Genomic DNA, 24,660 nt, shown 5'->3' on the forward strand with positions numbered 1-24,660 from the left:
CCAAGGGATGAAGTGTTTTAGCTGTAATTTTGTCCCATTCTTCCTACAAATTAGTCTTAAGGTGGGCAACAGTACAGGGTCTTTGATATTTTGTGCTTCAAAATGTGCCACACATTGTCTATTGAAGACAGGTCGGGACTGCAGGCAGGCCAGTCAAATACCTGTATCCTCTTCCTCCGCAGCCAGGACTTTGCAATGTGTGACGAATGCGGTTTTGCATAGTCTTGTTAAAATATACATGGGCGTCCCTGGATAAGAAGGCAACATTTTGTGCTTCAAAATCTCTGTACTTTTCAGCATTAATTGTGCCATCACAGAAGTGCAAGTTATCTTTGCCAAGGGCACTGACACAACCCCATACCATGACTGACCCTGGCTTTTGGACTTGTTGCTGGTAAGAGTCTAAATGATCCTTTTCTTCTTTGGTCTGGAGCACACAGCGTCCATTTCTCCCAGAAAATCCCTAAAATACTGACTCATCTGACCACAGTACACGTTTCCACTGTGTGATGGTCCATCCCAGATGCCTGTGAGCCCAGATAAGCCAACGGCGCTTCTGGACACTGTTAACATAGGGCTTCCTTTTAGCACAGTACAGTTTTAACTGGCATGTAACTACATATTGTGGTACTTGACAAAGTTTTGCCAAAGTAGTCCTAAGCCCATGTGATGATATCGCTTATAGATGAATGACGATTCTTGACTCAGTGCTGCCGGAGGGATCGGAGATCACAGTAGTTCAGCTTAGGCTTTTCGCCCTTGTCTTTTATGCACTGATATTCCTTCAGATTCCTTGAATATTTCAATGATGTTATGCACTGCTGAAGGTGAAATATCCAAATGTTTTCCTATCTTTCTTTGAGGAACATTGTTTTTAAACACTTCTCTAATTTTTTCACACATTTGTTGGCAAACTGGCGATCCTCAGCCCATCTTTGCTCCTAAAGGACTAGACCTTTCTTGGATGCTGCTTTTGTACCAAATCATAATTACAGTCACCTGTTGACATCTCCTGTTTCAAATCACATCATTATTTAACCAATTTACCTGATTACTAGCCCTAAATTGCTCCAGTCTTGACTTTGTTTGGAATGTGTTGCAGGTGTGAATGACAGGAAAGGATGTATATTTACAAATGAAATGTAGTTGAACAGACAAAACATGAAATATATAGTCTTCATATTATTTGCAATGAAATAGTCAAAGTAAATTTAGAAATCGCTACTTTTTTATTTGTACTTTTCCATACTGTCCCAACTTTTCCTGATTTGGAGTTGTAATAGTCATGCTAATAAAGACTTTTCAATTTTTGCACTTTAGTATCAATGGATTGTCTAACACATAATAACTATGTGAGAATTTCATAAAAGCATGTCTAGAAAATTATTCGGCAGACATATGAATGTCTTCAAAAGCGTAAACATCCAATAGCTTCTAAAGGAATCCAAGAATAGGGCACAATGCTGCAAAACATGCTTAAAGACACCAGTGGGTGGTATTGTTTGCGCACTAGTGATATCAGATTAACCACCAGCAGATTACTAGTACTCTCGACATCACTACAACCTCTTCCTCGATTCTGCTGAATCTGTCAATGGCTCAGCGGAAAGTGATGCATCATAATGAAACCAAGGCAAGCTGAAACGCACTGGAGCAGAGAGTGAGCACAGGCTGTGGGCGTTTTTACTGTATCGCTCACCTGGCCACCGACTGGATGACTTTAGAGGAAGTGTCTTTAATGTTGGTGAGGAATCGCTCAGTTCCTCCTTTCAGGATATCAAGGAATCCTCCACCCATGGCTGGGTCTGTGTCATACACACCTGTAGATTCAAACACAAACAACTGCAGGTCAAAACAACTTGTCAAAAAAGCTTTAACAGGACAATGGTTGTGATGAATTCACGTGACATTTGCACACAAGACATGTCTCAATGCATTAGACTCTCTGAGGCTTGTTTAAAGCTTTACGGTGTGTTGAAGATAACTGGAATCCATTCATAACCTCTTTTAACTCAATTAAAACATAATTTAATCACGTATAGCACCAGAATACATGCAACCGTGTACCCTTCACTACCCCTGAACACTAATTTTTCTACTCGTGATTTAACCTTCCCTTTTGCTCATAAACAAGATACTATTACACATTCATACAGTACACATACTCACACACACATACAGTTGCGGGCATAATCCTCCGCCCTACTGTGAATTTCTCTTTTCTTTTCAAATATTTGGCAAGTGATGTTTACCAGAGCAAAGAAATATTCACAGCATTTATTATAATATATACTCACCGGCCACTTTATTAGGTACACCTGTCCAACTGCTCGTTAACGCACATTTTTTATTAGCCAATCACATGGCAGCAACTCCACGCATTTAGGCATGTAGACATGGTCAAGAAGACCTGCTGCACTTCAAACCGAGCATCAGATTGGGGAAGAAAGGTAATTTAAGTGACTTTGAACGTGGCATGGTTGTTGGTGCCAAACGGGCTGATCTGAGTATTTCAGAAACTGCCATGTCATAAAGCGTGAATCATCTCAGACTGGTTTCTTGAACATGACAATGAGTTCACTGAACTCAAATGGCATCCACAGTCACCAGAGGTCCTCAACCTTTTGATCATTGCGGACTGGTCAATGCTTGACAATTTTACCGCGGACCGGGCAGGGGTGCTGTGGTTCGTAGGTTGCTAGGTGGCCATCGACCACTTTCTCAGAGGATGACAAGCTGACAAAACATTGCTGCAACTCTGACACAAGCTTTATTTATGGAGAAAATTACAAAGCACTGCTGTATTAGGGTGTTTTGTGTTTGTCTGAGATAATTTGTTGACCAAATTGTGTATATTCCATACAAGCTGAAGCTGATCGGTCAGTTCTTGTCACTTGACTCGCGGTGCACTGGTGGGATTCATTGAGCATATTCTAGAAAAGACGCGATATGCAAATGGCTGTCATTTTCGATCTCCAGCAGTTGATTGCACAGACACGGTGGATTTACCTGATTTGTTGACAAATAGGTTATGGATCCATTCGTTGGCAGTTTGCGGGTCCTTTACTGGGCCTTTTCCCCTTATTAAGGAAACTTTCCAAAGACGTCGGTTTCTTACTCATTTTGCTGCTTGTGGGTTAAATTTGGCCGCTCAAGTGACCAAGATGCAAGTGAGAGAATACGCTTATTTTTCAACTAATAAAATTAATGATTTCTTGTGCGGCCTCGTACCAATTGATCCACGGACTGGACTGGCAAAGACTCTAGAATACACAAGACATGTCACTCGTATACTTTTGAATGGGGAAAAGTGTAACTGTCAATATGGCGAATAAAGCCCCGCCTTCAAGTCCAGGAGCCAATCAGTGATCGCTATATGGCGAATAAAGCCCGCCTTCTAGTACAGGAGTCAATTAGCGATCGCTATACAATGACAATTCTTCCAGGGGAGGGGCTCGGACCAGATGCAAGTTTCTGGAGATTTTGTGTGATCCAAACATTTAGAAATGAAACAAAATAGACAGTTGTTGTTTAATTTTATTGGTTATTCGTGATATAAAATGCAATTTTAAGCTTGGCAAGTAGTTTTGGAGAATTTGATGTTTCCCCATTTAAACAGAATGCCTGAGCATACTGCCCGAGAGGCATTTCAAAGATGGCCGCCGAGTGAAATGACTTGCCTTAATGACTTGCCTTAACTTTAGTACCGGTTCATGGCCCAGTGGTTGAGGACCACTGCAATAGAGATCCTTTGGGATGTGGTGGAATTGGAGATGCGCATCATGGATGTGCAGTCCACAAATCTGCAGCAATAGCGTAATGCTATCATGTGAATATAGAGCAAAATCTCTGAGGAATATTTCCAGGACCTTTCCAGAATCTATGCCACAATGGACCCACAAGTTCTGAAGGCAAAAGGGGGTCCAATCCGGTACTAAAAAAGCAGAATTTTCATTACCTTATTTTCATGTAAGAATAGCGCTAAAAGCTAAAAGCAAAGCAAAACAACTTATGCTGCCTGATATCGTACACTGCAATTTTGATTATATTGTTTTAATATATTTGATGGCCATTTGACATGCGTAAAAGAAAAAAAAAGAAAAAAAAAAAAGACAAAACACAAAAACAGGCAAAACATAAAATAATGTCTGTGGCGAGGGGGCGGGGCTGAGAGCCGTGGGAACAGAATGAGGCCACAGTGTAATTGGATTCACCTGTGGCGCGCACCAGCCTCGAATCCCACGGAATGAGCTCTGGACCATACGATGAGGAATGATGGCAGAGGAAGCCGAGAGAGGACCGGGCCCGGACATATTGTTTTACGTTTGTTTTGGTTTAGACTGATCCCTTTTATTAATAAATATCTTAAACCTTCATCGGTTCCACTCCTTCTTCCCGGCGGCCAGAGGGCCGTAAACTTCATTACAGTGACAAAAAAGCAATATAGAAAAAAACATCAATTCAAACAGACCTTTTAAAATTCCATGATATGAGATTCCATGAAACTTTTTAACCATGAAATCAAAATTAGTTTTATTATATATTTATATATTAGTTATTTCACTTGCTCTCATAAAACTTTAAATCAAACTTTCACCTCGAAACAAATATTTTTCACTTCTGGTCACATGGATTGCCTTTGGGGCAGATCTATGTGTGTCTACTTTCTGCTCTGAATTCGTCCACTTGTCAATCTTCCTTTATTTTGTTAGCAATGCCCATCTTTCAACATTCCAGTTGGTTCACAAAAAACAAAACTACGTGCTAATCTACTTTTTTATCCCATTTCAGGAGCATTACAAGTAGATGTTCATCAAGACAGCAGAAAAAAGAATTACCTTAACTTACGTTTCATGCCAACTTTAATGTCTAAGGCATAGTACAAAAACAGCTTTTTAAACCAAGTAAAAATAAACAGGATTATGGTGAACCTCACCTTGCTTAAAATTATAAGTGGATTGTAAAAGTGAAACAGAAAATGCTACAAAAATGTAGAAAACATTCATTTCAAGTGACTGTAACAGACTACAAATGAACACAAATGATCATTTGTGCTCTGCAGTTACTAACACTAAATAATAGTTCAAAATAATTCTCAATAACAATGTTAATTCCCCTTAAAATTTGTACATCACACATCGATTAATGAGTGATGAAGTAACATGATTATTTTAACCAACTAACATTAGCATAGATTAAATGTGGTCAGAAATGTCACTCGTTGTTAGTTATAATGTTAACAAATATAGCTTGTAGGTTACCAAACTAATAAACCAAACCCCCAGAAAAGCATGTGAGATTACGTGAGTGTCACTTTCTGAATGTGTTCACTCAGAGTGAACCAGAGTAAAGGCAACAGATGGTGAGCAGAGGGTCAATCCTCTTACAGCACGCACAGAGAAAGCAGCTCGTGTTGTAAATATGGGGGCAGGGGTGAATAGCGGGAATTATCTGTTTGTGTACAGTACAAAGGCAGCATCATGGTACTGTACACTCCTGAAACATCACACTGACTGGAACACCATTGTCTATCTACATTATCAACAAGTAAAATACCTGAGAAAAGCCCACAGATTGTATAAAAAACTGATATGCAATGTTGAGTTGGGATTATACTTGAGCAAGAGTCACAGTTCACGACATGAGATTTCTGAAATTATTGCAGAGTTTAACCATAACAGAGTGAAATTGTATCATTTGCATGTTTTTAAGGCCTGAGAGATATTTAAATAGTCAGGCACAAGACATTTAACTAATTGGAAGTTTAATAAAGAATAGAAATTGTATTGAATCATTTGTACATCTAAACTTTGCAGCGTAATTTTAACATTTACAAAACGTAATCATACACCTAAGATACCTTAATATCTATTGATAAGGAACACATTAGGAGTTTATTGAAGCAAAAGTCATAGATAAAGGTTGTCCAATAGCAGGAATTGAGCCTTAAAATAAAGGGTGACTATACATTTTCCAAGTAGTGCGATTCAATAATTTGGTGTGATTGTATATATGCATTGTATAGCAGAAAAATAAAATAAATATCGCGATGTCAGATTTTTTACCAATATCGTGCAGCCCTAATATATATATATATATATATATATATATATATATATATATATATATATATATATATATATATATATATATATATATATATATATATATATATATATATATATATATATATATATACACACATATCAAAATTACAGTAAATGCAAGTGAGAGGAAAGCAGTGTTCCCCTGCCAAACCACTTATAACAATGTTAAAACTGGAAGATACTAGGGGTGTAACGGATTACGGTTGATCCGTGATTCATACAGATCACATCTCACGGTTCGGAACACATGTGACCCGCAGATTAATAATTTTTTTTTAACTTGTAGATAAATCCTAAATTCATAACGATTGACACATCGACTTCTACAGAAAGCATTCTACGGCAATACTCGTCACCATGGAGGACATCGATGGTCAAAAACACAGCGGTCCTACTTAAACAGACTAAACTGAATTTTTGTGCAGGACTGGGAGAGAAGGTAACTTCTGAAAATCTCAAGAGAAGCGTAGCTGCTTATGGGACCATTCACATATCGTTTACATTTATTAATTAATTTAATTTAATATTAACCACACCTAAAGAAACTGGTGGGCACAATGTTTTCAGCATAAGTCTATTCTTAGTTTAATTTTGGAGACGACCACTCAGAGATCATCCTCAATGTTCAGTTGTGGTCTGCATATATTTTAAATGTATCTGATTGCCATAAAGGTGTCAGAAAGTTTAACCTGGTGCTTTAAAATCAATCTGCTGCAGCTGATGCTATTGCCGTGTTGTTAATCTTAGGTAGCCACACCAATCCTATGAAAAAATAATAATAAATTGAAAGGCTGATGGCTTTTTATTTGCATGTTGTTGTTTTTTATGTAGTTATTAACTACTATTTTTATCTTCTGTGGGTCATGGATAAAATATGGTAATTCTAATAGTTTAATAAAATTGATTTGACTTTTGGAAATCACCAAGGGACCCCCAGTCATTGACTATGTTTACATAGACATCAGCAATAGGCTTATTTGCTTAATTCTAAATAAGACAATAATATGATTAAGGTGTTTACATGAGTTGCTTTTTGAATGTTCCTTTCACGATCAAGTTTTATATGTTATAGTACATAATTTGACTAACGTCATTGCATCACCAGGCTATCCACATTTCCTCTGGAGTTTCATGTAATTTCGGGCGTTTCATTTTTAATTTGTCGACTTTAACTGCAGTTTGGCACTTTCACTTTCATTCAGGAGCATTTCATTCATGCTCCCTGTGACAAATAAGATATTGAATGAGAGTATGAACTGCTGGAAGAGTGTTGGTTTAATGGAGTTCAATACCGCATGCTGTATGGGAGAAAAAAAAAACTCCACATTTTGCAATGTATGTGTATGCGGGCCTTCATGGACTCGGTAGGTGCAGAGAATACTGTCAAACAGCCCTGTGTGTATAGACTATCCTGTCGAAAAATACGGTGAACATCCTACATGTGAAGTCAAGTCAAGTCAAACATTATTTATAGAGCACTTTACAAACACAGAAGTGAGCCAAAGTGCTATCCAGAAAACATTCAACTAAATAAGCATAATAGTCTATAAAATATATAAAATACAAGATGAAATAAAGCTAAACTACCTAAAACAGCACATACAGTACATTAAAATAACCAGGTATTAAGATCAGGTGTCAAATGCCCACAAAAACAAATGAGTTTTAAAAGCCATGTAAACATACTCATTATCCTGCGACCCCCACTTTGGGATCCACTGGTCTACAGAACAAACCATTGTTAAATAAAGACTTGCCTAATTTCCCTAACTTGCCTAACTAAGCCTTCTAATTGCACTTTAAGCCAAATACTAGCATCGTAAAAAAAATCTAGTCAAATATTGTGTGCTGTCAACCTAGCAAAGTTAAAGAAACCACTTATTAGAAATGAGTTAATAAAACTATTACAGTTGAAGTCAGAATTATTAGCCCCCCTTTGAATTTTTTTATATATTTCCCAACTGATGTTTAACAGAGCAAGGAAATTTTCACAGTATGTCTGATAATATTTTTTCTTCCGGAGAAAGTCTTGTTTGTTTTATTTAGGCAAGAATAAAAGCAGTTTTTAATTTTTTATGAACCATTTTAAGGTTTTATTGTTATACAATTACTTGCCTAATTACCCTAACCTGCCTAGTTAACCTAATTAACCTAGTTACGCCATTAAATGTGACTTTAAGCTGTATAGAAGTGTCTTGAAAAATATCTAGTCAAATATTATTTACTGTCATCATGGCAAAGATAAAATAAATCAGTTATTAGAAATGAGTTATTAAAACTATTATGTTTAGAAATGTGTTGAATAAAAATCTCCCAGTTAAACAGAAATTGGGGAAAAAATAAACAGGGGGGCTAATAATTCAGGGGGGCTAATAATTCTGACTTCAACTGTATGCTTAAATTAAATGTGTTAAAGAACCCAACCCTCTCCATTAAACAAACTTGGGGAAAAAATAAAAGAATTAAAATTGAACAGGAGGGCTATTAATTCTGACTTCAACTGTATAATCAACAACAAAGACAATATTAAAAGTGGGTTACTTACCAGAGTTGTGTATGTTGTTGATCTGCGAGGGAATCTGCGCACTGTTGTTCCCGAATCCTCCGTTCTGCTCCAGGAGCTGTAGGGATTCATATCCGTCATACACAGACCTCAGACAGTAGTACGAACTTAACAGACTCATCGGGTCAACAGTCCAATGCACATACGCAAACAAACACGCATCAGGAGGAAAGCAGACTCCTACACGTGCGTCTGAACGCTAGTCAATGAAAAACATCACAAAACATCAAGACGACTCCAACGGCTGCTGCTAATCACTTTAATCCAGAGAGGAAAAACCCCTTCTTAACCCAGATCAGACGCATCTAACACCACCCCCATGCTAGCACAACTTGCTCTGAACTGGATTTATGAAAACGCATGATTATTAATTCCAAGTGCAAAATCGGTGGTCCTCCCCCTTGTTTACTAGTCTGTTACGCAGAGTGAGATCAGAGAGAAACGAAGGGATGAGACGCTGCTTTGTGTTCAGGAGGTCACGGAGGGATGAAAAAAAAAAAAAAGGCAGATCGGCAAAAGAAGAGTGTGGCGGTGTCTCTAAATGGCCCTTCAGAGAGTTGCGATCAGTATGTGGGACTCCGCTCGTCTCTGCGGGAGTGTGTGTGAGTCTGAATGTGGAAGAATGAGGGCTCTGTTAGAAATGAAGCTGCAGAAAGAGCCTCATTCAAGAAAGTGAAGCAATCGGACCGATCAAAAACAAGCTTTGAGGGAGAAATTGGTTCAAATGAGATGAATCGAATGGATATTGTGGTTTTTAAGGATGCAACGATGTGGAATTTTGGACTGGAAGTCTTTAGATTTGGAGGCCGATCATCAACATGGGGCTATGCAATTATTCGAAATTCAGTTTCGAATTCGATTATGGCTTCCAGCGATTAAAAAAAACCCCACATTTTTCAAAACAAAAAGATTTTTCCAATATCGCGCAGTCCTAATTAAAGCATACAGATATTTGCTAAACTAATTTCCATGACTTTTCCAAAACTTTGTGGATTTTTCTGTTTTTCCAAAACTTTTCCAGGCCTGGAAAATGCCATGTCACAATTCAATGACTTTTCCTGGTTTTCCATGACTGTATGAATCCTGTTTTAAAGTGAGCACCTAAATGGTCAAATACATGCAAAACTGTGTCAAAAATTAGGCGTTTAGTAATTACTCATATTTACCCCCATTTGTCATGAAGAAATAACTGAACATAAAGAGTTAAGAATGAATCGGCATGTGAAAGTGCGGGTCTTAAAGTGACATTACACAGTAGTCCTGCTGCTGATTGTGCTTATCACTATTAAATCAAACAACAATCAACAAAAACAGATTAATTCTTCCGGTAAACATACTTAAAGCGGAGTTTGTTTCATTTCTATATTCTTATTGTGTTGTATTTATTTCCATTCTTTAACTGTGAGAATTTTTTGTTAGTATGAAGCCCCGGTCAGATCACACGATTTTGGCACGATTTTCTTGACGTAGGGTGTCGTACAGATTCTTAAAGTACAAATAGGCGTCGTGACACAAGATTTAATCGTTTCTACTTGTGTAATGTGGCCTAGTTCACGATAACCGATACCATGTCTGTGACGCCTCATGACACCATCACAGAAAGTCTAGCATGTTTAGTTTTTTTCTCGTTCTTTACGACCACCTTTACAAGTTCCATCACCTGTGTGACACTGTCCAATAGGAGCACATAATTTATCAGTTATCTCTCAGTGGGTGCTGCTGTTAATGCGCCGGTCAGGTAACCAACAAATATTCTGCATATTTACTTATGTGTTGGTCATGGGTGGATATGGCCAGTCATTGGCTATGCAAACTTTAACTACTTTCTCTAAAATATTAAACTGTTTTAAGCAATTTTATCTGACAGACTGTCTCAAATATGGAGACATCTCCATTCTCACAACGAGTTTCTGAGTTCTCTCATCCAGGGGAACCTGCAGGATTTTATTCAAAGGTACGCACAAAACCAGCACCACCCCACCCCACCCCATCATCCCTTTCTTATTTCAATCTCAAAAAAACACTGACGCTTGCTGTCAAAGGCTACATTTAGGCCCAAATCCCAATTCTATTTTTGTACCCCTACCCCTTCCCCTTGGCCCTTACAACCGAGTGTGAAGGGGAAGGGCTTCAAATTTACCCCTAAGAATTGGGACAGCCCTACAGCACCTGCACACGTCATCAGATGTCATCGCGAACTCTTGCTTCATATGAGATCACATGATCATGACTGCTGTAGTTATTCTAGTTGTGTTATTTTTTGGTATTTATCTTCAGGAAGTCACTGAAGGCATTTATTATGTGATCATAATGATCTAATGTGGGCGACGCAGTGGCGCAGTAGGTAGTGCGGTCGCCTCACAGAAAAAGGTCGCTGGTTCGAGCCTCGGCTGGGTCAGTTGGCATTTCTTTGTGGAGTTTGCATGTTCTCCCTGCGTTCGCGTGGGTTTCCTCCGGGTGCTCCGGTTTCCCCCACAGTCCAAAGACATGCGGTACAGGTGAATTGGGTAAGCTAAATTGTCCGTCGTGTATGTGTGTGTGAATGAGTGTATGTGTTTCCCAGTGATGGGTTGCAGCCGGAAGGGCATCCGCTGCATAAAACAAATGCTGGATAAGTTGGCGGTTCATTCCGCTGTGGCGACCCCGGATTAATAAAGGGACTAAGCCGAAAAGAAAATGAATGAATGAACTATCTAATGTGACACTGAGATCGTAAATGTACTGTGCATTTACACGGTGGCCATATTCATCTATGTAAACACACCATTAACATCATAGCAGACACTGTAAAAAGCCCATTCTCAGCCACTAGACTTTTCTGACAGGGGATTCAAGTGTCATTAAGTGTCAAAATGTTGTAGGACTGCTGTACAGGAGTTATTAATAGGGATTATAGATCGTGAAATTTAGCGGTTTTTTTTTTTTTTTTTTTTTAAAGCATGACGGTAAAACACGAACACGGTTATGAATATATTAAAACGTGTTTGTTTTTTTGTAAAATTCGTAATAATGACAAAAAAAAAATACTAATTTGTGGACCTCCTTACCTCCGGGTTATGTAAGCTAGTGTCGACAGCGATGAGGAAGAAACTTCACCAATTGGCAAAGGTGAAGAAAAAACTCATATGGCTCATATGGGCACGACCATATCTCCACTGGCCAAACGTTTTGTGCAGTTGCAGTAAGTTGGAGTTAGTTATTATCTTTTCAGTTCCTTTTTAACTAATTGCATTTCAGCAGTAATAAGCTACGATACAGAATATTGAGCTGAAGCTTGACTACAAAATTAAATCGCAAATCAAATATATGTGAAAAAAATTTATAAAAAAATAAAAAATAAATAAAAAAATCTTAATTAGATATTTTCCCCAAATCACAGAGCCCTACTGTCAATCTTATTCACAAGAAAAATAAGTTAATAAATTACACACATATACACATATATACATACATATACTGCTCAAAAAAATTACAACAACACAATAAAACTTAAAAATGACCCACTGATAATCGTATTACTGATCAATTAATTAATCTTACACTTTTCTGCCATTCTGCATTTTTGCTAGACGGGACGTACCTCAGTAATGGGTGATTTGGGGTTGACATTTCTGGCTGCAGCAATTTCCTGTAGTTGGTTAACAAGCTCGTTGATGGACAGCCGCTCCTCTGGGTTGATTTTCAACATCGATCCTTTAACAAACACACAAGACTTCTTCACACAGCAGTATTCAGCAACAGATTGACAGTATAAAATATGACTGCATTTTATTGGGTTTTGTCTGTGATGTATCATTGCTGATAAAAACGAGTCTAGAACATCATCATCTGCTTTAAAAAACTAGCCTAGAGTGCCATCTGCTGTTAAAAACTAGCCTAGAGAACCATCCAATGTTAAAAACGAGTCTAGAGCACAATCTGCTGTAAAAACTAGCGCAGAACATCGTCTGCTGATAAAAACTTGCTTAGAGCACCATCCACTGTAAAAAAAAAACTAGCCTAGAGCGCCATCTGCTGTTAGAAACTAGCCTAGAGCAATATCCGCTATTAAAAACTAGCCTAATATGTCATTACACACTGTTAAAAACCCAGCCTAAAACACTGTCTGCTGTTAAAAACTAGTCTAGAGCACCATCTGCTGTTAAAACGAGTCTAGAGCACCATCTGCTGTTAAAACGAGTCTAGAGCACCATCTGCTGTTAAAACGAGTCTAGAGCACCATCTGCTGTTAAAAACTAGCGCAGAACATCGTCTGCTGTTAAAAACTCGCATAGAGCACCATCCACTGTAAAAAAAAAACTAGCCTAGAGCGCCATCTGCTGTTAGAAACTAGCCTAGAGCAATATCCGCTATTAAAAACTAGCCTAATACGTCATTACACACTGTTAAAAACTAGCCTAAAACACCATCTGCTGTTAAAAACTAGTCTAGAGCACCATCTGCTGTTAAAACGAGTCTAGAGCACCATCTGCTGTTAAAAACTAGCCTAGAAGCCATCCGATGTTAAAATCTAGCCTAGAGCACAATCAGCTGTTAAAATATAGCCTAGAGCATTATCCGATGTTAAAAACTAGCCTAGAACGCCATCTGTTGTTAAAAACTAGCCTAGAGCGCCATCTGCTGTTAACAATAGCGTAGAGCATAATCTGCTGTTAAAAGCTAGCCTAGAGCGCCATCTGCTGTTAACAATAGCGTAGAGCATAATCTGCTGTTAAAAGCTAGCCTAGAGCGCCATCTGCTGTTAACAACAGCGTAGAGCATAATCTGCTTTTAAAAGCTAGCCTAGAGCGCCATCTGCTGTTCACAATAGCGTAGAGCATAATCTGCTGTTAAAAGCTAGCCTAGAGCGCCATCTGCTGTTAACAATAGAGTAGAGCATAATCTGCTGTTAAAAGCTAGCCTAGAGCGCCATCTGCTGTTAACAACTAGCGTAGAGCACAATCTGCTGTTAAAAGCTAGCCTAGAGCGCCATCTGCTGTTAACAACTAGCGTAGAGCATAATCTGCTGTTAAAAGCTAGCCTAGAGCGCCATCTGCTGTTAACAATAGCGTAGAGCATAATCTGCTGTTAAAAGCTAGCCTAGAGCACCATCTGCTGTTAACAATAGCGTAGAGCATAATCTGCTGTTAAAAGCTAGCCTAGAGCGCCATCTTCTGTTAACAACTAGCGTAGAGCATAATCTGCTGTTAAAAGCTAGCCTAGAGCGCCATCTGCTGTTAACAATAGCGTAGAGCATAATCTGCTGTTAAAAGCTAGCCTAGAGCGCCATCTGCTGTTAACAATAGCGTAGAGCATAATCTGCTGTTAAAAGCTAGCCTAGAGCACCATCTGCTGTTAAAAGCTAGCCTAGAGCACCATCTGCTGTTAACAATAGCGTAGAGCATAATCTGCTGTTAAAAGCTAGCCTAGAGCGCCATCTTCTGTTAACAACTAGCGTAGAGCATAATCTGCTGTTAAAAGCTAGCCTAGAGCGCCATCTGCTGTTAACAACTAGCGTAGAGCATAATCTGCTGCTAAAAGCTAGCCTAGAGTGCCATCTGCTGTTGAAAACTAAGCTCAGAATTAATTCAAGAGAGAATTTCACTGCATTTTTAAAAATCTTGGAATCGGTGCAGTGATGACATTCACAGCTGCAAATTTTTGCAATTTAATTTCAAATAAAATCACCTAGCTCTACTACAGAAGTTATAATTCATTGTTACCAAATGGTCAAAAGCCATATTAACAATTTACACAGTCCCAGGCCATAAAAACACGAGCAAAAAAACTTTGCAATGATGCAACAAAATCCCAAGTTTTAAACTAAGGCTTGTTTGCCTTGTCAACTATAATCCTGACTCAACATTTCGATGTCGAAACAACATTTTGTGCAAACGTAGCAGATTTTGGAGGAGTGAATGTAGGCGAGTCGATTCAGAATACTTACGTATGAGCTGGTGAAAGACTGTGTACTTGGTGTCATTTTGAGGAATGCTGTATTTGCCGTTTACGATCTGCAGTTTGGCTCCCTCTTCAAACGGGTGCTGCTTAAAACACAGCAGGTACAGGATACAACCCAGAGCCTAAGGATCAAACCAACACTGTTTAAAAACACAAACAACAGCTACATTTCTACTCTCAGACTTGTACTTTCTTTAAAAATTTGACTTTTTTATGAGTAATTTGTGAATAAAGCACTGTTTCTATTTAACATGTTCAACAAAACTAAATCGCCACTTCCTAGTAAATTAGGGCAAATCTTCATTAATAAAACTAAACTCAGGAAAATCACTGCAACACTTTTTTAAAAACTTTTACATTATAAAAGAACTACAATGTGCAGAAGACAAATAATAAAATACCACACTTTGTTTACGCACAATCATGGGTGTCATATTAAGGAATAGTTCAGCCCCCCAAAAAATGATAATTTACTCATAATTTACTCTCCCTCAAGTGGTTCCAAACCTTTATGAGTTTCTTTCTTCTATCAAAAACAAAAGAAGATATTTTGAAAAATGTTAGAAACCGGTAACCTTTGACTTCCATAGTATTTGTTTCTCCTACTACGGAAGTCGATGGTTACCGGTATCCCAAGATTTCAGAATGTCATCTTTTGCGCTCAGCAGACGAAAAAACTCAAACAGGTTTGTAACAAATGAAGGGTGAATAAATTATGAGAGATTTTCAATTTTGGGTGAACTATTTTTGCTCTCTCATAAGTCATGTAACATCTAATTCCTTGCTCCAGTGATATGACGATATTTCATTTAAAGAGCCCCTATTATGGGTTTTTGAAAATGACCTTCCATGTAGTGTGTAACAGCAATAAGTGAATGAAAACATCCAGCTCAGGTTTAAATCTAAACGTGTACCGTGTTTAAAACTATTGATTCTTTAGCGAAATAGAAGACTCAGAGTCAAATGATTGAATAGTAAGGTTCGGATGTTTTGCTTGAAAGTGTCAATGTCGATACGGGACATCACCAAATATGTAGTTCCAGATCCGGTAAAATGCTTTCCCTTCAGATACTAGGGGAGCACGTAGTATGCCTGTCAATGTCTGCCTGTCAGACATTTCACACTGGATGAAAGATCATCATCTTCAGCTTAACCTCGCGAAAACGGAAATGCTTGAAGTTTCTGCCAACCCGACTCTACACCATAACTTTTCAATCCAGATGGATGGAGCAACCATCACTGCATCCAAAATGGTAAAAAGCCTTGGAGTAACGATTGATGACCAACTGAACTTCTCTGACCACATTTCTAGAACTGCTCGATCTTGCAGATTCGCACTCTATAACATCAGAAAGGTCCGACCCTTCCTATCTGAACATACAGCTCAACTCATTGTTCAAGCTCTTGTCCTCTCTAAACTGGACTATTGCAACTCTCTACTAGCCGGGCTTCCAGCTAATTCTATCAAACCTCTTCAGCTGCTTCAGAACGCAGCAGCACGAGTGGTCTTTGATGAACCCAAAAGAGCACATGTCACTCCGCTACTCACCCGTTTGCACTGGCTGCCAGTTGCTGCTCGCATCAAATTCAAAGCTCTGATGTTTGCTTACAAAGCGACCTCTGGCTCTGCTCTGCTCTCACTTCTGCAGATATATGTGCCCTCCAGAAACTTGCGTTCTGTGAATGAACGTCGCCTCGTTGTTCCATCCCTAAGAGGGAAGAAATCACTTTCCCGAACTCTCACATTCAATCTGCCCAGTTGGTGAAATGAACTCCCTAACTACATCAGAACAGCAGAGTCACTTGCTGTCTTCAAGAAACGACTAAAAACTAAACTATTTAGTCTCCACTTTCCTTCCTAATCTTAACTGCCTCTCTGGCTATACCACTAACTGTACCCTCTCTCTCTCTCTCTCTCTCTCTCTCACAAAAAAAAAAAAATTGTACTAATGCTCCGCTTCTTAGACTTTACACAACTGAAACTTGTCTATAGCACCTGCTCACTGCTGCTCTTATAGTTGTGTAAATTGCTTCCTTGTCCTCATTTGTAAGTCGCTTTGGATAAAAGCGTCTGCTAAATGACTAAATGTAAATGTAAATGTAAGCACGGGGGAATCACAGGACTGATCATGACGCGAAGATGACAATCACTGACAGATGGAGATTCGCTGCGGGGAATGAAGGGTTAAAGTTCATTTTCACAACAACACAACAGTATAGTCAACCGTGTGCTGTGTTTGTTCCTGTCATTTTTCTGATTTTTGATACAATAACCTATCCTGCAACGCAGGATTCGTCGGCCGTTTGCTATTAGAGGAAGGAGCAGCAGAGACTATTATGTATGGTACTTTGTCAGACTTTGACAGGGACTTTGTCAGTAACTGTTGCAGTTAACATGGACCAGTTTCTTCTTCCTCCATATCATAACATGCAAGTGTAATTAAAACTGTTGCCTCATTTTGTGTAGTTTGCAAAATGTGTTTAATTGTGTGTTATAAGATGTTATCCCCCTGTGCGGCTTGTAATCACGTATCTATTATAGATCAGTGCTTGTACTGCATCTCTCAGGTTAAACCTTTATGAGGCTATTCACATATTGTGTCCAAAATCATGTTGAAAACATGGCACGTGCTTCTTCCTTTACTGATTTAAATGCGTTTCTGAACTCATGATCCTCTGCTGTTTGTTGTTGTTATGGCCACCATTAGCTGTTCCTCACACGTGGCGTAGTCAATTTTCAAAATAGTTTAACTTTTGCCACTGTATGGATTACATTAAATGTGTGTCTTTGTTATTACTTGGGGTTAGGATTAAGAGTAAAGTAATATGCTGGTGTTTAACTGCATTGCTGCATTGGGCTCTCACATACTCTGTGTGCTACTTCATAGCCGTGGTAGGCATTTATCTCTAATCAGCAGATTAGCTTCGCGCTAAGGAGTGGTTTGGGAAGAAATAAATCGCTGAACGAATCATATGGGAGACGCTGGGATAATTAGGTAAAAATAAATGCATATTATAAGACAATGAATGTGTTTTTTGACCCTGCATGCATATCAGACTGTTGTTGGAGACCCCCAAAATAAAAATATGAGCTTTTATTATGCAAAATAGGGGCTTTTTAAACGTGTGATCAGATCACTGAAAAACACATTAAATGCAGGTGGAAACAGGGCCTGGAAATGGTGTGCAGAAGTTGAACTTAAACTAGCTCACCCATATGTCCTGCTTCTCATTTATTGGGTAGTTAGAATACAGGTCGATCATCTCTGGTGTCCTGTATGCTGGAGTTGTGTTTCTAGTTATCTGCAAGATAAAGAGAGAATCAGAAAGGGAAATGATGTATAGTTTAGTAGGCAGTCTTGTTAAAAGACATGCATGCATATACAGTAGTGCAGAGAAATAATTCATGATTAAAGCTTTAACACTAAAATGGTGAATTTCAACAACTTACACTAGTGTACAAAAATCTGGGTCAGAAAGACTTTGTCCTTCAGATATCATTCTAATATTCTCATTCATGCTTATTCTTAACAATGAAAAACAGCTACTTCTAATACTAAAATTTTTGTTGAAACAATATATATATATATATATATATATATATATATATATATATATATATATATATATATATATATATATATATATATATATATATATATATATATATATATTCTCAGTACAGTGCACAAGTCCTAAACACTATACCATCTTTGTTGGCCTTAGACTTTGTCACAGTATATAATCAATCAGTCTCTTTATTAAAAACAAACAGAAAATATAGGAAATATGCACAAAAAAAAAGGCACAACTTTTTCATTAAGCATTTTCCAGAGTTTGTCTTTAGCTTTAGAGTGTCTTTTCTTTCTTTTTCCATTCAGGTGATTTTATACAGCCTTTATATTATTCAGGTCGGGACCCTGTGGAGGCCATTTCATGACTGTCTGTGTTTCATCAGCTGTTTTCTGTCTTCAAATAGGATTTCCCTGCCATTAGCAGATCATTATCATGCTGAAAATAAAAACTATTTCCACTGATGTCCTTTCCAGAAGGAACGACATAATGGATCAAATCCTACCTGTACTTTTCAACATTCACAATTCCTCCCATTCAGATAATATTGCTAACAACACTGGTGGATACAACTTTATACAACTAGTGTTTTCATTTATAGCTCTTCATTTTTGCATTGATATTTAATATCTCTTGCTTAAATACACTGCAGCTATGCTAACTATTTTCTGTATTCTCCATTTCCTCCTGGGCATACTCATCCCGAGGCCTCCAGAGATTGTGCAGTGCCATTGATGTGATCCAAGACCTATGAAGAGATGATGCCAATCACAGAGGACTTCTAGAGATCTCCATAATCCTAGACCAGGCCATATCCTGAGCAGATGCTGTGGCGGTCATGGAGGAGTGGAGAGTTTGAGACAGACTCCTGAAAGACCCCAGTGAGAAACAGGTCTCCGCATTGATCCCGAGGACCAGCCTGAACACCCGCCAATGACCTACTCACACCTGCAGTTTCTCCACAATGGACGTCCAGCGTTCGGCAGCCTCCGGCGCCTAGACTGCAGCTCTGCACTAGAAGTTTGGACATAGGAGAAATAGCCGTGCCCAACTGAGCCTGGTTTCTCTCAAGGTTTTTACCCTTCACTTTCGTCAATTGGTGAAGTTTTGTACTTCACCACTGTTGCAACTGGCTTACTTGGTTTGAGAATTGTGTAGCTGCGCGTCGATGGATTTGCTCTTTAGTGTTTGGACTTTCAGCAGTGAAATTTAAACTACACTGAACTGAACAAAACTGAATGTCAACTCTGAAATTGAAACAGTGTCACTCCAGTTTTCAATCTACTAAAACTTCTATGTTAAGCTCAAACCAGGACAAACACACATCCTCTCTCCAACATTGTCTTTCAAATGTCTTAAACAACTACACTAAAATAATTCAATTTCTAACCTAACCTAACTCCTATCCTAACAAACCATACATCAACAGAAAGATCATTTATTCACCCTGTAAAAATCTCAATTTAAAAAAGAATTGACAAAATAATTTACACTCATGACTGGTTTTGTGATAAAGGGTCACATATATCCATTATACCATCAGTAAAACCTAAAAACTTGGCCTAAAAATTGGCCTAAACTTTTGCACTGTACTGTAAATTGGTATAATTCTTTAATAAATAATTCAAAAGCTTTTTATTAAGTGAAATAATTTGTATCATTACATTTTTTCTGTGACCTTTTGATCATTTCAACGCATCTGAGGTGGATAACAGTAGTCATTTCTATTCAATATAATTATCCAATATAAAAACTTTATAGCACACTTTGCTAGAAAAACTAAAATCTGCTCCTCAAAATCTTCTAATAACAAAAAAAATGCATTTAATTACAAGCAGACGTTTATGTATAGAGAAATGATGGGCTTTATGCATTGTGTGGGCTTCAAATTAGAACCAATAACTGATTTAAGAGGACCAGAAACCAAACAAACTAATTTAATAAACAAAACAATTAAATCAGCGAATGCTTCCACGGGAAATAGCCGGAGATTTTAATACAATCACTGTAAAATATTTCTCTCTGGTCACATAACAATGTAACCGCTTTCACAATTATTATGACAACCCATCAATCAAGATCTACACTATAATACTATAGAAAACAGGATTACACAATATTTTACCTCGTCTTCCACCATAGATCTCTTGTGCGCAGACCAGCTGTAGTCTGGATAATGTGCCAATGTAGTCGCACTGCCAAAGTCACAAAGCTTTATGGTGCCCTGGTGACTGATCAACAAATTCTCAATCTATAGAGAGAAAGAAATGTTGCTGAATAATGTACTTGATCATTTGGTACAGGTCAAATCAGAAAACATACATCACTGTAGATATTTATTACTGCAGAGAGTATACCTAGGCTATGCACTAGAGTATTTTTACAGCTTATTTATTTATGTTTCAATGCCATATCAGCAATACTGGCTATATACATGGCAAAACGTATATTAAAAATACATTATATAACATGCAATCATATTTTTTTCTCAATTAAAAACATGTTAAAAATATAATTATATTAAATATATATTTTTAAACAAACATTTTAACATTAACAGTATTAATTATCAACAGAAGTATTACAGTAATAAGATTGTATTTTGAATAGCATTATGGTAAAAAAAAAAAAAGTTAATTAATAAAATGTGCAAATAAATTAAACAATTAAAACAAAATTTTATTATATATATGCTTTTTAAACAAACATTTTATAGTAAAATAAAATGTGCAAATAAATTAAACAATTAAAACAAAATTTTAATATATTTATGCTTTTTAAACAAACATTTTACAGTAAAAATATTAATAGTATTAGTTATTAATAGAAGTATTAGGGTAATAAAATGTGTATTTTGTAAAAAAAAAAAGTAGCAGCATTATGGTTATTAATAAAATGTGCAAACAAATAAGTTAAACAAAGAAAATAAAAATATTAATATATTAATGCTTTTTAAACAAACATTTTACAGTAAAAAATACCAACATTTTTGTATCAATTTTCTTTTTGTGAATTGTATCTATTAAATATATTTTTTTAAAGTTTTGAGATGGATTAGAGATGAGCTTTACTTGGGAAATTAAGACCTGTTTAAAATGATTTAAGACCGAGAACACATTCTCAGAAATAAAGGTATGAGAGCTGTCACTGGGGCAGTACCTTTTCAAAAGGTATATATTTTTACTTAAAGAGTCCTTATGGCCCATTTCCACTGAGTGGTACGGTACGGTACGGTACGGTACGGTACGGTACGCTTTTATGGCCTTTTCCAATGTCAAAAAGCGTACCGTACCAAAGCGTAACGTACCACTTTTTCGGCACCCTTTTGAAAGGGTACTAAACACGAGAAAGGATACCAAAAGGTGGAGCTACACGCGCAGCTGAACACTGATTGCTTACAGCAGTGGTCACCAAACTTGTTCCTGGAGGGCCGGTGTCCTGCAGATTTTAGCTCCAACCCTAATCAAACACACCCGAACAAGCTAATCAAGGTCTTACTAAGTATACTTGAAACTCCCAGGCAGGTGTCTTGAGGCAAGTTGGAGCTAAATCCTGCAGGGACACCGGCCCTCCAGGACCGAGATTGGTGACCCCTGGCTTACAGAGACACGCCACGAGCTTGTGGAGCTAGCTAGAACGAAAACAAAGGAGCTGCCATGTTTTAAACAAACAGCCGAGACATTACACTGTAATACTATATGCATCTAATACCGGGCCATGGATGACCCGAGCTCAAACAAACCTTGTCGTTGTCTTGATGAACAGCCACAAAGCCAAAAAGAACAAAATCTGGCGTGTCCTGTTGTTTTACGAGCCCGTCAAAAAGTGCGAGCAGTTTCGCTTTCTCCAGGGAGTTCGCGATCACGTCTATATTTGGTAGTAGCAAACTTCTTGAGCTGATGATAATAATGTGCGCGATTATTGAAGGGTCTTCGACATATGCACCTGAAATGTACCTTTGAGGTACCAATATGGACACTTCAGGTAAAAATATGTACCTTTTGAAAAGGTACTGCCCCAGTGAGAGCTCTTGTATTTTTATTTCTCAGAGTGTACAATACAATATTTTAGTGAATTTAAGACTTTAAGGCCTCGTTAACACCTTGTTTTAATGTAAACTTCATAAATACTTTGGCAATTTGGGAATTTGTCATGCCAATAAAGCGGTTTTTGAATTTGAGAAAGAAAGAAAGTAAATGAAAGAGAGGGGAGAGGAGTTTTACACAACCATAAAGCCATATCAATCTGATGAAGTAAACACTTCTAAACCTCTACTGAAGGATTTCTCATGCAGTCTGAAACATGTTTGAGCTTCACCTTCAGGTCTCGGTGTATGACTGCTGGAGACTGTTTGTGCATGTGCTGCACGGCCCGACAAGACTGATAAAAGATCTTCAGCACTGTGTCACATGACATCGGTCCTTTCTGCTCCACCTTCTTGACGAAATCCACCAGCTGGCCTGCAGGAAACAGAGGGCGGAGGTGGAGGTGAACACAGGAAACCAACATCAGCAGCAGACGCTTGCTGGAATGTGTTCAGTCAGACAAGAGTTTCCCTTTTGCCTTCGTTAAAAGATGTTTAAAAGCACATTGATCGGTCAGGAGCAGGGCCAGATGGGATCTGCAGACCATTTTTGGCTATTTCTGTAAAGATTCTGGACAATGGACTAATTCTGAGAGGAAAGGAACTACAATCTTAAAGGTCCCATTAAATTAAAATAATTTTTAGATGTTAGTTACAATCTTTTAGTTTTTAGGATAATCAATAAGCTAGTGTGCTCCAAAACAATGACAAGATTTGGGTTTAGAAAGTATAAAACGGATATAAACATGTAAAAAGCTTATAGTTTGTCACTTCCGTCTAAATCAGGGGTGTCCAAACTTGGTCCTGGAGGGCCGGTGTCCTGCATAGTTTAGCTCCAACTCCCTTCAACACGCCTCCCTGGAAGTTTCTAGTATACCTAGAAAGAGCTTGATTAGCTGGTTCAGGTGTGTTTAAATGGTGTTGGAACTAAAATATGTAGGACACCGGCCCTCCAGGACCGAGTTTGGACACCCGTGGTCTAAATGGATCAACGATTTTTTGACGTCACCTCATACTTCAGTTTCTCATCACATCTTCTGACCAATCAAATGCTCTCTTGTATCTGTCATGCCCCACCCCCTTCAAGACGCTTCTCATTTGCTTTTCATTTGATGTGTTTGAGCTCATCCACTCTCACTGGCAGAGCTGCAAGAAAACAAAACGCTATTGGCTGTTTTTTCATGTCTTCATGTTTCAGATGAGATTACGTCAAAAAATGAGCATTTCAGAGAACTTCACGGGACCTTTAACACATGAAATAAAAATATTAACATTTAACTTGCATTTAAGGTTTACAATGCAAATCTAATTAAATTAGTATATTCGTTTGGTAAAAATGCAGTAATATAACTACTAAAAGACAAAAATATTACCTTACAAACTGTATTGAAAATAAATGATATAAGCAATTGTATATTATTCAATAATATTACTGAAATTAATATCCAAACTGAATAAATATACACTACCGGTCAAAAGCTTGGGGTCAGCTTTTTTTCCATGTTTTTTTTTTTTTTTAAAGAAAATTATTCAGTTTATCAAAGGCGGCATTTATTTCAAATGAAATTATTACTCCAGGCATTATTGCTTTTATTACTATTACCATTAAAAACAATAATAACAATAATAATAATAATAATAATAATAATAATTTTAGTAATAATAATAATAATAAAAAATATTAGAGTGATTTCTGAAGGATCATATGACTCGATAGCATCGTCGTTGTAGACGACGGTGAATTAATGATTTATGAATAATTAATTAAGTCATAACGAATTAATTATTTGTAGCCTACTATCTATTTGTAGCCTACTACCTGACCCACATGGTCTTTGTTTTATCCTTTACCAAATCATAAATAAATAAAGAGAAGTTACACACAAATCACTACCTGTCAATCATATTTTCCGTGGGACTCTGGTATGAACAGGCAGAGTGATCTGTGTCGTTATAAGAGCACCGACAACCAATGGGAACAACCAACAGTATCTGAGAAGTACAAGCGTGAAAGCGAAAGATTGAAGCAGTGTACTGACGATGTGACACGTTACCTGATAGATTCAAAAGACCGAAAAGTTGTTAGATAGAGACTAGATTAATTAAATATCAGGTTTAACAACTATAGTGAGACGCAATCCAGCTGTACATCCTTGATAAACTTTCCGACGTGCACTGCTCTCTGGGGTTTTGTACTCTAAGCACCTGCTGACTGTCTGGAGATCAGACGTGCGCATATGCTGCAGTGCATGCCAGAGTGTGTGTGTGTGGTCACGTTATGTGCGTTTTCAGCAGTATAGTGTGGATGGAGATCTGTTCAGAAATGCTAGGTGAAACACCACTGTGGACGTGGATCGCATTTGTTCTAAATGTGTATTTTTCATGAGCAGGTA

At 37.8% G+C, this 24,660-nt stretch overlaps 1 protein-coding gene across 2 annotated transcripts in view; it reads right to left on the reverse strand.

Annotated features, from left to right (window-relative positions):
• The window catches only part of gak (cyclin G associated kinase), an 85,833-nt gene that overhangs the window by 35,697 nt on the left and 25,476 nt on the right, over window positions 1-24,660 (reverse strand). For both annotated transcript variants that reach the window (XM_056457350.1, XM_056457349.1), the window contains exons 5-11: window positions 22,501-22,643; window positions 20,309-20,434; window positions 17,824-17,913; window positions 14,597-14,732; window positions 12,251-12,363; window positions 8,653-8,728; window positions 1,700-1,820 (exon numbers count right to left, since the gene is read on the reverse strand). In XM_056457350.1, the coding sequence (XP_056313325.1) occupies window positions 1,700-1,820; window positions 8,653-8,728; window positions 12,251-12,363; window positions 14,597-14,732; window positions 17,824-17,913; window positions 20,309-20,434; window positions 22,501-22,643 (805 nt within the window). The remainder of the gene's footprint in view (window positions 1-1,699; window positions 1,821-8,652; window positions 8,729-12,250; window positions 12,364-14,596; window positions 14,733-17,823; window positions 17,914-20,308; window positions 20,435-22,500; window positions 22,644-24,660) is intronic.

The sequence above is a fragment of the Danio aesculapii genome, chromosome 5, assembly GCF_903798145.1.
Source record: "Danio aesculapii chromosome 5, fDanAes4.1, whole genome shotgun sequence".
NCBI lineage: Eukaryota > Metazoa > Chordata > Actinopteri > Cypriniformes > Danionidae > Danio > Danio aesculapii.